The 15,805-nt window shown below is 36.2% G+C and overlaps 1 protein-coding gene across 1 annotated transcript in view; it reads left to right on the forward strand.

Annotated features, from left to right (window-relative positions):
- WASF1 (WASP family member 1) overlaps nucleotides 1-15,805 on the forward strand; it is a 105,100-nt gene that overhangs the window by 77,990 nt on the left and 11,305 nt on the right. The window contains exon 3 of the mRNA XM_068404695.1: nucleotides 9,653-9,787. Coding sequence (XP_068260796.1) covers nucleotides 9,653-9,787 — 135 coding nt within the window. The remainder of the gene's footprint in view (nucleotides 1-9,652; nucleotides 9,788-15,805) is intronic.

A 15,805-nucleotide genomic window follows, 5' to 3' on the forward strand; every position in this document is an offset into this window, starting at 1 on the left:
ATTAATCCTTATTTCTCAGCAACGTTAAGGATTGCTCTATAAAAATGGAGATCATGTTACAAAGGTATAAGTACCTGTGAAAGTATTTTGTTCCAGAATTCTTTTAGTTTTTCTGCCTGTTTGTGCTAGTAGCAATACAAAAAGTTTTGGGAGTTTTGGCATAGGAATTTTGCCTCTCACGTGCTTAAACCCAAATAACCAGTCTTCACTTGGTGTGTCGCCGTTACCGGTGTACAGCGAGGCCTGCTGACATGCAGATAAATGTTAGTAGTTGCCTGTGAGTCACAGCCAGCAGGCACGGTTTCGCAGCAGTCCCCTGGCAACCAGCTTCTCTGCAGTCCTTCCCTTTTTGTTTCCAGTGGATAATGTGTATGTTTGAGAATCAGCCTTTACATTGTAGACGAAGGAGGCTTCACTCTGATGGTGGAAACTGAGTGTTCTAGTAGGGTTTCACTTCCTTTAAACTAAAGCTGCTGTTTATTTTGAGGGTAAAGTTATGCAAATTTAAATGAATGGTCTTTGACCTTATTAGCACTTAATCGTTTCTGCCTTAAGATTTTTCAGTTACTGGCCTGAAATAGAGGATTAATCTCCTGCTATTATGACTCTCAAGACCAACCATTCTTAACCTTTCTTCTGATATGATATGGACAAAGAGTGCTGTGATGTAATTAGAGCCTCCAGTACTTTAAATGATACCAAAAAATATTATTTAGAAAAGCTAAGTGTAGAGTTTTGTCATGTATGTTGTTAGATCTCCATTCTTGGAGATATTAATAACTCGACTGGATTAGTCAAGCAACTGGATCTAATTGGATCTGCTTTGAGCAGGGTGTTGAACTAGATGACATCTGGAGGTGTTTTCAACCTGAAGAGGGCTATGTTTCTATGATCTTGGATACTGTGTGTAAGTAGGACATGCCTGCAGAAACAATACCTATTAAATGACAGGAATTCTGTTTTCCAGTGTTTTAATATAAAATGAAAAGAGCTTTACATCAGTATGTCAGCAATAGCTGCTATGTGTCTCCGTACAAATCCTCAATCCTTTCATAGTTTATTTGATGTGTTGCTTTTAATGGTTCAGTTTGAGAAATTTTTTGACCTTTAAAAGAAGGAGAGATGAAAGGACGAAATATTTTTTTCTGCTTTGAGTGATAGTCCTTGCCTTTCTCCATGGAGCATGAAAACACATCAGTCTGTCTTGATACAACATAGAAAATCGCCAGTAAGTAATTTTTTTTGCCCTGTCTATTCCCAGTCTTTTCTAACTTCATAAAAGGATCTGTCTTCTGACAGCTTTTCTTAGCACTGTGGCAACAGAAACTCTCTGGACAACACCAACGGCTGTTTTAGTTTCCTAGCCATTCTTCCCTGTATTTCTTGCTTTCTGATTGTATCTGCTTTGGAGAAGTTCTTACCTATTTTTTCAGCAATATTGCAGATGTATTAGTACTCCAGTACTTCCTGAGTTGGTATATGTTGGTGCATGTCAGGCTATAGCATTCCAGTGTACGTGAAACACAACTGATAGCACTGTGCAGCTGTGCCATTGTTAGAAGACAGACAAATAGTTCTCTTGTGTGCATGTAACCTCCTCATTTTGTTCACAGCTATTGACCAGTCTTGTTTTTCCTTTTATTCAGCTGTTCCCTGTACGCAGAATCTCAGTACCACATAAGAAACGTAACTGATGGGGTTTGTTCTTGGTCCCAGTCTCTGACACCTCCCTGGGGAGGACAACATTTCTCCTTTTGAGTATGTTCCTTTAATGAATATTTATATTGCAGGCACTCAGACCAGAACTTTTGTTCAGTCATAGCAAGATGTCATTTCCCTTTTTTTCTCTTCCTCTGTATAAAGAAAATGCTGCATAACTCTGTTTGCTAAGCTGGAGTGCCTTTTCACAGAATCACAGAATGTTAGGGATTGGAAGGGACCTCGAAAGATCATCTAGTCCAATCCCCCTGCCGGAGCAGGATTACCTAGATCATATCACACAGGAATGCATCCAGGTGGGTTTTGAATGTCTCCAGAGAAGGAGACTCCACAACCTCTCTGGGCAGCCAGTTCCAGTGTTCAGTTACCCTCACTGTAAAGAAGTTTTTCCTCATATTTGTGGAACCTCCTGTGTTCCAGCTTGCACCCGTTACCCCTTGTCCTGTCAATGGATGTCACTGAGAAGAGCCTGGCTCCATCCTCATGACACTTGCCCTTTACATATTTATAAACATTAATGAGGTCCCCCCTCAGTCTCCTCTTCTCTAAGCTAAAGAGACCCAGCTCCCTCAGCCTCTCCTCATAAGGGAGATGTTCCACTCCTTTAATCATCTTCTTGCATGTTGGTGAAAACAATTTTCAATTAACATTGAACCTTCAGTAGCCTTTCCCCACTTTCAGTCTTTTCTTTATACTATTTCCTATTTTTACCATGTTCTCCTAGTAACTTATTTCTTTTTGTCACCCCTTATTTTTTAGTTTTCAGGAGTGAAACCCTGACTTTCAAGCATATTATTTCTCCCTCTTCTTTTTCCCCTCTCAGACACTTCTAACTTTTCTTCCTTATTTTTTGCTTACCATGCCATCCCTAGAGGGTTTTAAACACTGCTCATCTTGTGAGAGACATTTTCTCACCTGAGGAAAACCTTCAGTTTGCCATGGTTTTAAGGTGTTAACGTTCAGTAAGTGGGAAATGTTTCTCCAGAAATACTTCCCAGCAAGGTGTCTGGACTGCAACTAATCTTTAGAACCAAGGCTCTGCAGCTCAAAGCCCAGCCTCTCTCTCTTCATCTTGTCTGGACAACATCTTCAGCACGTGGTGAGGCCCCTGCATGTTGCATGATTGGAGGTAGGTCTCTGCAGATCTGTAGCTAGAGCTTCAGTCAGTATTCCGGAACCAGCAGAATCCCTGCGGCAGGTCCTGCCTTGGGAATCCTCTTCATCACTGTGCTTACAAGCATATTCATCATTCTCAGTGAATTTTTCTTCATTAGTCACCCCTCTTTCTTCATTATTACTATGATTGCCAGGGAACACTGGAGAAAGTGTTCTTATGCACATGGGGTAAGGGAACTGATGGACTTGAAAACTAAAGGCTTACTCAGTTTTTCAGAGACCCCTGTCCTCTCAAAGACTTCTGTCTAATTTCTTCATATTGTCTCCCCAGCAGTGGCAATATTGGCAATGTGATGCTGTTTCGTGTCCACCTTGAATGATAATGAGGGGATGAGCAAATGGTCAGTAATTGCTCATTGAAAACAACTATGTGTTAGCAGAAGAAAGTCCTACCTGTCATTAATGCCTTACCTACATAGAACAGTGAGTTCAGGTGATATTAAAAAAAGGAAAGTAAGAGCAAGACTTACTTGTGAAATGATCTTTAGGACTGGTGCCTTCAACATCAGATTCAGCTCTCAGCAGTCTCTCACCGATTTCTGAATACCTAATGGCTAATCGCCTAGTGCAATTTTCCTGGCTAAAGGAACCAAGTTGTCTCTTCAGTACTCTGATATTCCTGTTACAATCCTTAAATCCAGCCCTTACACCTTCATAATGATAGGTTCCTAATTAGCATCACTGAACTGTATTGAGTACATAGTTTTTCAGAGCTCACTCAGCCATAGCCACTAAAGTTCTCAAGGATCTACCAAGGTTCTTCTCTCCAAGCCTGGGAGACAGTTCAGTCTTCTAGCTTTAAGTCTGTCTCCTAGCCACTGAGCTGTGAGATTGAAATGATCCTGATGAGAAACAAGCCTAGGGTTTCAAGTGAAACTCAGATACACCTTGGTTTTTGCTAAAACATTCAATTAAATAAAATTAATGTAGTGAAGATCTGAAGCTGAATCAACAGGCAATGGATATGTTAAATTATGTGTCAGAATTAATGGAGGAGGAAAAATGTATTAATAGACTTAGAATAATTTTCTTGTTTTGCTTTATAAAGGGCCCCTGGTTCTATATTGTTAGAGGCTTACATGGTAACTAATATATCCTGAAAGAATATTTTCTGATATATATACACCATAATGTGTAGGAAGGAACTATTCAGTAGTGAATAATGTAATTTTGCATAGTGTAAGTATATTGGGAAGGGATTGTGCAGTAGGACATGAGGCAGGTTTTACAGCTGCTTTTGTTCTATGCTTTTATTTTTTAGAAAATGTACTGGGCAAAAATACTGTTTAGTGTGTGAATGGGATTGAAATAATAGAAATTGAGGAATGATGGTGTGTAGGTGCGTAACAGACTGAATTCTTAGCTTATACTTTCTGATATTTTATCAATTCCTACATCTTTTTTAAAAATCAAATTGCCAAATCTGCATTTCAAAACTGTAATGATATTTTGAGGTTTGTATATTTCAATATATCAACATATTTACTAGTTTAATATTAAAATTACATTTAATAATATTAAATCTAAGGATGTAACACCTCATTATAAATTGCATTTAATAATGTCATGACATATTTAATATATTGAATATTTTTATCATTTAATTCCAGTGATAAGTATGTTGGATTACATTTTGTTTGTGTACATGTTAACCCCACCCTGCTGAGCTCCAGAAGTTTGACAGATCAGTTAAGGCTAATTTAATTAAGATTAATACTTCTGGCAGCATTGAACAATTGTCTCATTTTGATTGTCCCGCTTGATGCATCTTGCATTGACCTGAGATTTACCAGTCATCCTCTTGGATTTCCAAAATTAGTTCTCTTTTATGGCATTGAGCACCTCAGGTGCCCAATTTATTTATCCAGATAGCAACTTAAAATGTAGACCATGGTTCCTAGAGGCTGCTGATGCCATAACCGATCTGCGGGTTGCTGTTTCAGGTTTAGATGCAGTTGAAGGGTTTGGAACTCATTTTCTTTAAAAATGCAAAAGGATAGTAAAGAAGTGGCTTTTTCCACAAGTCCTGCTTCAGGACTTGCATAGGACTCGTGTCCCACTCCTTGCCTGAAAGCCTGTAACTAAATCTGTTGGTAACTGATCTGGTGTTGTAAAATGATTAATTTAAATGCCCTTTCCTTAAGGTTTGCTAACAGACGATACAGCATAGAGAATGCCGTAGTTCAGGTGAATTTAAGGACTGGAGTTTTGAGGGGACTGCTAATTTATGCCCTGATCCTGCTGCCTGTTAGTGTGGTTCTAGGAGTTTGTACAACACTATATATGAGACTTACAAGACATCTCTTTGCTGCACTTTGTTTAATTAAACAGCCTGAATTTAATTAAAAGCCTGAAATAAGGTTGAGAACCTTATGTGGTGATTGTAGTTGACTTCAGTTCATCTGATACATACCCAGCCCCCCCAGCACAAGACAAAAATAACATTTCTTTTACCTTAGTATCCCTTCATATTAGTGTATTGGATAGTTAGAAGTTATTCATTTGTGCACAGAAGCCAATGCTGGACAAATGTTTAAGAAGTTATGAGGGAAAATTAGGAGATAAAAGAAGTTAAGAGAAACAAATGGTGAAAGAGGAGATCTGTAAACTGATCAGCCATTTTTTCAGATTTTATAAACCATTGTACACTTACTGCCGTGGTAATGAACAGGAGTGGATGATATGTGTTTTGGTTGTTTTAATTAAAAAAAAAAAAGAGGAAAGCAGTGAGCAGTATTATTTTTATTCTATTTTCAGCTAGTAGCTACTAGCTAGTATTCTATTTTCAGCTCATAGGCCTGTTTTAAATGTCAGGAAAATAATTGTTCAAAAAAGGCTATCAAAACACACGCACGTTCTTGGGGGGAGGAAGGACAACACGTTGCTTCCAAGACATTTTATTTGGCTGTCACAAAAAAGGACATTGAGCGACACCAGAGGGAGCTGCGTTCCTGTGTCCCTTTCTTACTGAAGGGTTAAGTGTGAAGAGAGCCCTTTGAGACAAGAGAAGTGGTGAAAAGAATAATAAGATGAATAATACATTCCTTAATTAAAAATAAATAACAATGTATCCTCTTATTGAAATGAAGAAAACTTGTGCTCTGTTAATAAAAATAAATGTCGTTATGATGGACTGAGAAGTACAGCTAGTAATATTGGAGGGAATAGGACTTGCCTTTTGAAACTGACTAATTTTGGTATATTTCTGGTCAGTTAAGCAAGTTTTGCAAACACAGTAAAATAAGCTTTTCACAGATGTTGAAATAATTTATTTGCAGAAGTCTCTATTGTCATTTAATTTAATAGGCAAAAAAAATCACTGATCTTTCTAATCTGGTATTATGTATCCAGCTGTGACCAAGATCCTAAGGTGTTATTATTTTAATTGTCATAGTCATCTGTCATTCTCTATTGTATGGCATGAAGCAAGAGTAGAGTTTTTTATCAAGCAGTCCTATAATGATGTAAATTTTCTGAAGTGTTAATAATACTGTGCAATATTCATTCTATATAATGAAATTAATTTCGATTCCGTACTCTTCTAACATATTACCTATAAATTAAGTGGAATGAGATCAGCTTTGTTTACTAATGTAATTTTTTCTCATAAGATTTTTTTATTTATTTATTTGAGCTTTTCTGACACTTTGTTCAGTGTTATCACTTGTAATCGTATCTTTTGCAATCCATTCAAAATTGAAGATATGTTCATATGGAATACACACAGAGACAGCAACATAAGCAAATACTGGATTATAAATGTGGTATACATATATACGTTCACACACATAGTATGTTTTTGAAGGGAAGTTGTACATTTCACTAAAAGCAAACATTTTGCTTTGCTTGAGAAAGCGTTTAGTTAAATATACTTCAAGCTAAATAAAGAGACTGCCAACAGCACGTAGGTAGAGACATTGTGGTTGGCATACCAATTCAAATGCGACAGGTTGTTTTTAATGTGTTTCCCATTTGAGGATTAGTGTTCAATAAGCATAGGCAAATTATTCCCTGCAATATGTTTGTGGCTGTATGCAACATAATGAAAAGATTTATGAGACAGATTATTTGCAATTGGAGCTCATTAATGAGGTAGATGCATGATGAAATTATATAGATAAAACAAACTGTAGCATTAAAACACACCTATAAAGGGGAAGTTGTTGGATTTTAGAGCCCTGTAATTTACTTTTTATTCAATATATGAAACTTCACTTGATTTTAATTTGCATGTCTGAATATTGTGTGAGTTGTCTAATTAAACTGAATAATATATCTGAATATTATCTGAAATACATTAAAATTGTCGTAAGTGTATATTAAAAGTTCAGTAATCTTGCTCTTAGTGGATCACATTTTTAAGTAATTTCTCTTGCTTCAGATACAGGTTAAAGAACATAAACTTTTCAGAGTTTTAATACTTATATTAGAAAGTTTTATGTTAGGTGAGTTGCCAGCTAAATAGACTTCACTAACTTTCCATCTCTGTTTTACTTAAAGACAAAGGTTCTAAGAATGGCTGCACCTTTGATCTACTTCTCAGTGTGGCTAATAACAGATGCTCCAAGAATAAGAGCAAGGCAAGCATGTACGATGCTCCTTCTAGTCTCCCAGCCTCGAACTCTTTCCAGCATGGAAGCCTCTTCAACCAGCTGGGGTTTCTATGCATTTATTTATTAATGCTTAGTCTGTTTCTTTTCTATGACTTAGCATCATTGGCAAACTTCAATCTCAGTTTTTTTCAGGTCATTTACGGATATCTTGAATAGCATAGGTCCCAGTACAGAAACCTATGAAAACTCAGCTATCTCAACTGTGAAGACCGGTGATTTACTCCTATCCTCTGTTTTGTACCTTTTGAAGAATTGTTTATCTGTGCCATGTCATTTCTTTTTTATGCCCCATCTATTAAGTTTTCCTAAAAAGCTTTGATTAAGGACTTTCAAAACTCTCTTGGAAATCTAACTAGATCATAGCTCTCCACGTGTGTGCTTATAAACCCTTCAGAGATTTCCCTTTACAAAAGCTGTGTTGTCTTTTCTCCAACAAGTCATCCAGGTGTCTGCTAATTCAGTTCTTCATGACGATTTATACTAATGTGTCTGGATGTCAGGCTTACAGGCCTGTAGCTCTCAAGATGGGGTTGAGAAGATTTTTAAACCTTGCTGTTGTGCTCGCCACCTTTCAGCGCGTATTAAGGAGATTTAGAAATCGTTACTAATATTTTACTAGTCATTTTGCTGATTTAGTTTTGAAATTTTTATATACTCGCTTCAGTTTCTTTGAGCTTCCCAGAAAGAAGAGTTCTGGCATGAGGGTCCTTCTAGTTCTTTTCACTGAACACCAGTGGAAAATGTTAAATTAGCTTGTCTGCAGTGGTCTTGTCTTCTTTGAGTTCTCCTTTATACCTTCATTACCAGTTGGCTTTACAGACTCCCTGGCAGGCTTTCTTGCTCCTCATGTCTTTGAAGGAATGTTTATTATTAGTTTGCTAGTTGTTCCTTAGGCTAGTTTTCTGGTTTTATGTTTAATATGCCAGAATTTATGATCCTTTCTATTTTCTTCATCTGTACATTTCTTCTGATATCCACTTTTATGTTCTGTTGTTTATAGTCATGCTGGTTTTCTATTGCCGTTACCCAAGTCTTAATAAATAGTTTGTGCTGGTCTTGTGCTTACTACATCGTATCTTTAAGTAGTTTCCACAGTACCTGTAGGGATTTAATTTTTGTCCTTTTGATGTGTTTATTTTAAAATGTGCTCATTTTTATGTATACTTCCAGATTTATTGTGCACCAAAGGCAAAATTTTCATAACTATGCTTTCCTGTAGTACCTGTCAGAACTTGTGTGCAAACCAGGTAGTTAGAAATTTGTGAGATTTATACTTCCAAAACCAACATAAGTGCACAAACAGTACACACATGACATATGCACAGTATGGCAGAAAGTTTTAAAAGCTAACACGTGGTATTTCAGAAATGTGGCTACAAATTTTGCTAGGCAGTCTGGTGGGTTTTTTCAGTGGCATTGGCAGACTACTCAAGTTGAGTCCGGGGTGCATGAGAAGCGCTATATGGAGTACTCCATCTGTAGAAGAGAAACTTGTTACTGATCCTTTTCTCATGATACCTGAATCTCCTGCTCTTTTGGGCTAAATGCGTGATGCCCATTGAAGTGAACAAAGGAGATTTTTATTTCAGTATAAATTAGTCAGTTACTAGAATTCTGATCCTTCAAAGTAGAATTTAGTATTTTAGTGTGTATTTTTGAATAGGCTGGTTCTAATTAGCCTAGGTGTAAATACCTGATCTTCCATTTCTGAAAGGTCCTCTGAACAGTAGGAGTTGAAACTGTACGTCATTTTGAGAAATACTGAGATAAACTTCACTTGGAAAGATTAGTTATTGCTCATACAGGAGCAGCTTCAGATGCTGGAAATCATCCTTTTATACATATCCAAGAAACTAAACAGTCTAGTTCCTTTCATGTCAGCATAGTTAAATCAATTTATACCAGCTGAATGTCTTTCCTGTAATGTATTAAATAATTTCATTTCTGATAAATAAATTACAAGTTAAATACTTAACTTTTATTTACTTTTCTGAAGCATTCTTAATGAGCTCAGTATGTACAGATTGTTACAAGTGATATTCACGCATCTTAGATTTGCTTAAATGAAAGTTAGAAATCTTTTTCAAGGCAAACTCATTTTGCTGTCTTGTGGTATGCTTGAATATTTTTTTTTTGTATTTCAGGTAAATATGCTGAAGATATATTTGGTGAACTTTTCAATGAAGCACACAGTTTCTCATTTAGAGTCAACTCCTTACAAGAACGTGTAGATCGTTTATCTGTCAGTGTTACACAACTTGATCCAAAGGAAGAGGAATGTAAGTTAACTCCTGCATTGCAGATATCTTATTTTGTCACCCAGACACCACTGATATGTGAAATGGAAGTAATAATAGTTTAAATTATATTTATAAGAGCACAGAACAAAGCATCATGAGAAAGAGTTCCATTTCTATTTCTGCTACAGTTTTCTTTTATAGCCTTGAGCAGCTTTCTGAGCTCAGCATTTTCGTGGTTACTGAACAGTACTGTTACCAATGAATTTACATAAAAACTGCTACAGGAGTATGTGTCACTTCAGGAGTATTATGTATTAGTGTTAATAATATTAATAATATGTAATATTATGTGAATGCTTGGAGATAAGTCTTTACTCTTTTTTTTTAACCTTCCTACTAATTCCCATGGGACGTAACCATTTGTCCAAGTAGGGATTTTGCATTTAACTTGTTACCCTCTTACTTTCCATATGAGGTTATAGTTGTATACCTCCATTTATTAACACTATATATCCCCTTGAATTCTTCCTGAATAGCTTTAAATACTATGAATATTGGTTAGCACTGAGAAAACAAGTACTTCCAAAAGTCAATAGGGTATGGCTCATGCCTGAAGATTTAAAGGATGCATAGGCTTTGTGATAACTACAGGAACATTGACCACCTAATATGTAAATGCCATGAAGCTTTTTTGCCTTCCTGGATATCTGTTGGTTGCAGGTGGAACTGTGGAAGGTCTTGTAACCCCAAACAGTTTTAGGGTGTTCTGTTCTAGACTGTATGGCTAAGACCTAGAAAGCAGAGCAACATCCTGTCATGAAAAATAACATTAGATTGTTGGGGGATCCAATTTTAAAGCATAGAAAGCTATTTCAGTTCCAAATGTCTAGGTATAATAGTTTTCTGTCATTCAGGAAAAATGAAGTGTCAAACCAGGAGCATGGTCTTCAGGCTGTGTTTAGTTACCAATGTCGAAATTTCATTAATAGCAAAATAAAGCTAAGGAAGTTTTGATTCTGTATTTTGCGTGACATTCATTTTAGAGCAGGTTTTGAAAGACGGCTGTTCACAGCTAGTAGCAGATTTTCCATGAAATCGTGACTTGCCTAGGGGAATTCTTAATGGGTTTTTCCAAGTCTCTTGATAACTGAGCATAAGTCATACACATACACCTCTCTTTCCAATAAAATACCATGTTTACTATGATTGGATAATGACAAAAATCCTTTTTGCGTACAGTAACAAATTGTCAGCAATTGTAATCTTGTAAGAGCTGTAATACTCCAGTGTGTTAATGTCATTTCTGTGTTTACCCTTGACAGCCTAGTTTTTGGTTTAAATCAGAGCGGGATCTATGTTGATATGGCATATCTAGTATGACAACCATTCACATTTCAGGAAAATGGAGAGACCATTTTAAGCCATGAAGTTAAAGCATCTGAGGATGTTACAGGAGAGCAAGATGGAAAATTGTACTTTCCTCTGTAAATGGCCTTTGACAAGTTTGGCTGTAGGTTTCAGTACTAAATACCCATAGCTTTTTGATGTTAGGGAATTGCTAGAAATATTTTTCAATAGTATGTAGTCCCAAATGCACCAGACCAGTAACTTTTCAGAGTACTGTGTATACTGTAGCATTTGCTACACTGTATAGCTAAAGAAAGGGACAGGCACTGCAATTAAAGAAAACAGGGCTGAAAAGAGGTCTAGTTGATCAAGTCCAGAGTGACTAAGTGGGACTCGAATCTGATACCCTCGATTTGTCTCTTACGCCATAGAATAGCAGTGACTGCTAGTACTTCAGAGGAACACATGCAGTCCTCAGTGCCAGGAACTATTAAATGACTATTTTTATTAACCTAAGAATATCCAGTCCTTGAGCCATACGCAGTGTTCCTTATTCACAAACGTCTGCCCAGAATGAGTCACCAGATGAGAGCAAAGGAGATGAGAGGAAATTCGATATTATATTTTCTTAAAAATTAGGGATCAGGAAACTGTTTCTCCTTCAGTATCCTATTTGGGGCTTGAAATTTAGAAATTAATCACAAATAGTTTTGTTTTAGTCCTGATCTGGGCTAAAATAGCTGGAGGATGTCAACACATAAAGGTATGGGGAAAACATTTGGATTTACCTTTCTTGCTGTTCTTAACCCTCTATGCAAGAATTAAGCAAATTTCAGTACTTCTGTTCAGCTAACAGCATGTGTAAAATGGGCTATACTTGTAAAACGAGTCTCATTCGCTAGTTCTTTGCCAGCAGGCAGTAATAGAAGATTTAATGTGTTCCTTTGGGCCCTTGCTATTACACGAGAGGAAGAAATTAAGATTCATTTAAAGCTAAGTGGCATGAATGAAAACAGCCCAAGTCAGATTCATTGAACGAGGTGCGGATACTTGACAAGATGTTTCTGGTAGAGTCAAAGTAATAAAAAGCTCTGAATCTTTTGAATAGTCTGTGTGTTTTCTCATTTTGAATTATTACAATATCTCTGTGAGAGAATAAAACCAAATGAAACCAAGGTTAGGGTTGTATCCTGAAGGAACTAACTCCTGGTGCGCAATCTTTCTGTCACAGAAGAATTGCTATGAACTTGGTTTGGTTTGAATTATTACACTGGTTTCAAATTCTTGATTTCACAGAATTATGAATTTCATATTGTAATTGTTTTTTTACATACTTTATTGTTTTTCATACATGTGGATTCTTCCCCTCAGAAGAGATACTAAACTGTATCTAAGAGATACAGACAAAAAGTAATGCTCTGCTTTCCTTCAATAAAGTGAGCTTTGTTTCAATTGTATGGGAAACTAGTCTATATGTATTCAAGTGTTATCGTATCTGGGGTCTTTTTAGGACTGGGAAAACACGTTCTTGCTATGGAGGTGAATGAAGGTAGCCCTGCAGTATAAGATATCCTCATACGTCAGAAAATAAACCCTAAGAATGTAGTTTCTTTGCAACCATTTTTAATTTCAGTATTTACTTTATAAATAACATTACTAACTCTCTCCATATATATACAGATTTTGTAAGTATAATAATAATTTTTTGTTAATTTACTACATTTTTGTGAATTTATTTGTGCCATTAAGCTTGAAGTACTACTATAAGTAAATAATTTCATTTCTGTAGAAATCTGACAGTTATTAAAACAATATTAATTTTAGCTTTTACGTTCTCTTTTGAAATGCTGATACGCAGTACAGCTCTGATGTACAGTGTAATGAAGTATTAAAAAATAGTTGTGTATCACTCAGAAATAAATGGTATCATGGCAGAAGGAGAAGTCATAAACTAAGAGTTTATCCTCATATTTTGGTATTGTTACTGGTTCTTTAATGTGAACTGCCTAATTCTATTTAAATCTCAAACTGGAGAGGATTTTAATCTCAAAGGCAGAGTATCAAATTCTTGATTTCTACAGCATGTCTGCTACAACTGTGACAAGCAACTTAAAAAACTTAATGGCAGAAGTGCTACAGGTGAGCAGCCTGGCATACTTCAGGAAAGGAGTCAAACAATGTTGTGAATTGTGTTTCAGTAGGTTTCTGGCTTTAAATACGTGTGCTTGTTTTTTTCCTAAACATTCTGGAAATACTGCCCTGTCATAAAAAGGGATAGTAGTTCAGAAGTTTTGCTGAATTAATGCTAAAAAGAGATTTGAGGGTTTGCTATAGGGAAAAAAAGGTGGCATCTGGTGGAGAGAAACCTAAAAATCTTGATGGCTAATTGTTGTCTGTATACTTCTGAAAATGGGAGACTTGGTCAACTTTCAAATCAGGATAGTCAGCCCATTGTGACACTTAGAAGGAAGGGTGGTAAATCCCATTTTAAGGGGCAGCTCACTTACTGTCTCTAGACTCTGAAGAGGAATTTGGTGACTTGAGTATAAATGTAATCAAAGTTAAGAACAGGGAGCACATGAAAATTGGGTCATGACCTCCACATGTAACATGTTAATGTGGAGAATAACACTATTGTCAATGAATTCATGAGAATTTTTACTCCCAAAGTCACATAAAGAAAAAGGCTGTTAAATTAAATTGTATAGCGGGTCACTTTTCCTGGCACATCTCCACTTAACTGAATGTTGGATTTGAGTGCATCTCCCTCTCAAAGATGTGGGCAGATGGGCTGAGTTCCAACTGCTCTCCGTGCTTTTTCTTCCAATTTTCTTAGCCCTCAATTCAATTTATGGGTTATTTTGTAAGTAAATCAGTTTTAAATTAGTGTGTCCAAGGCTTAATAGTTCAGTGATAAAGCCGTGATATTGCATAATTTGTATTTTGTATATAAAGAGAGGGATCTGGACAAAAAGTCATTTGCTTAAAAATGTGGAAGTTTTGTTGAGACTCACCAGCAAATTCACTGCTTGACCCAGCTGGGTGGTTCACATCTTCCCTAACGGGCTGCTCGAGCCTCCCTGGTTCTACACGCTGCATTTAAAGCAACTTCTGAGTCCTCTTAACATGATTGCTCTAACATTTACATCTTCTCTTTTTTTTACCTGAAGTAGTTAGGCTACGTACATTCTCTATCCAAAGAGTGCTTGAGCTGTTTTGGATTTTTTTGAAATCAATATATCAGAAAATTTTGATTTCTTGTGTTGGGGACAAGCCCAAAAGAGAGTAGTTTCTGTTCTGGAGAAGCCATCTGTCTGCTTAGCAATTATTAAACCTGCAGTGACCAATCTGAAGTATTTTGATGGCAGAGAAACCTAGTATGTGTGCGATTCTAGGCATTGTTGAAGTGGGTAATCATTAAAAAAAACATATATGAAGTAGAAATCACAGTTCAAGATCACAGTGTCTTTGGGAACTGAATCTCACAAATCTTCATCTGAAGAGAATTTTCACACGTACCCCCAATTAACTACCTTTAATTGGAATCTTATGACCAAGTTGTTCATTCAATATTGTCATTCTTTCTTCCCTGCACTTTTCAAATTGCTGGGTAAGATTTTGAACGGAGAAAGGGAATTGTGGGCAACTGAGTCCATTGATTTGTGTATAATTTCCCAAAATCATTCAGTTCTGCAAGGCATCATAGCTGTGGCATTCAAGACTTCATGGTCTTAAAAGTTGTCAGGATGAAATTATGCAGAAAGTTGTAAGAGAGCAGGCTTTTAGAAGGAATATATATTATTTATTTATTTACCACCTTTAGGAGAATGGTATTTTTTGGCCTAGAACCACTTGATAAGTTGTACATTGGAGTGAATTTAAAAGAATAAAAAAATCTAGTTACAGGGTTTTTTTCTTCTGATGAGGTAAAATAAAATGTAATATCTTTGAAATGTAAAAGTAACTACTTTTTGTCAGTATGCTGATGTGCTCCATACCTGACTTTTACTACAAATTGTGGATTGCAGTTTAATGAGAGGCTTAATAAGAAGTAAAACACTATTATGTGTATATATTACTGATGTGTTCTTTTATTTAATTTGTAGTTCAACCCAAAAGAAACCCAGTTATTGTATCTTACTAGAGTGCAATTTAAATACCTTTTTTTTCCTGGTTCATTGTTGATTATGAATAAAAATGGACTCACATCTCTTTTTCAAAACCAAATGTACAAAAGGTTGGTAGTTCAGCTTTCTGACAGAAATAATTTTTAATTATGTGGAAAATATTGTGGTGTACAGAAAGTTAGACTGGCTGATATAATAGGTCTTTTCATACAATCCAAACAACAGACACAGTAATGATAAACTGGCTTTTGTTCAGATTGTTGAGTGAATGTTTAACTTAAATTGTGAACATCTCAACATTTAAGGAAATTATTTAAGACCCCATTTTTTGTTCATTGCAGTAAACACAAGTGGTGGAGCAGATGGACTTTCAGGAAAATGTATCTATATGAAATGTAGGATCTTAGGCTATAGGAAGGTTCTGGTGCTAGTTCGGAATTAGACAACTGGAAGCTTAAATTTATCATCATCAAGTCAAATCCCTGCAGCATTTCTAACTCCCCCTTCAGCATCTTGTCTCTTCTCACACCTGAATTCATACGTCCAATTTGTTTGACCTGTTGTCTTGCTGTGCCAGTTCGTC

The sequence above is a fragment of the Nyctibius grandis genome, chromosome 1 (assembly GCF_013368605.1).
Source record: "Nyctibius grandis isolate bNycGra1 chromosome 1, bNycGra1.pri, whole genome shotgun sequence".
Lineage (NCBI taxonomy): Eukaryota > Metazoa > Chordata > Aves > Nyctibiiformes > Nyctibiidae > Nyctibius > Nyctibius grandis.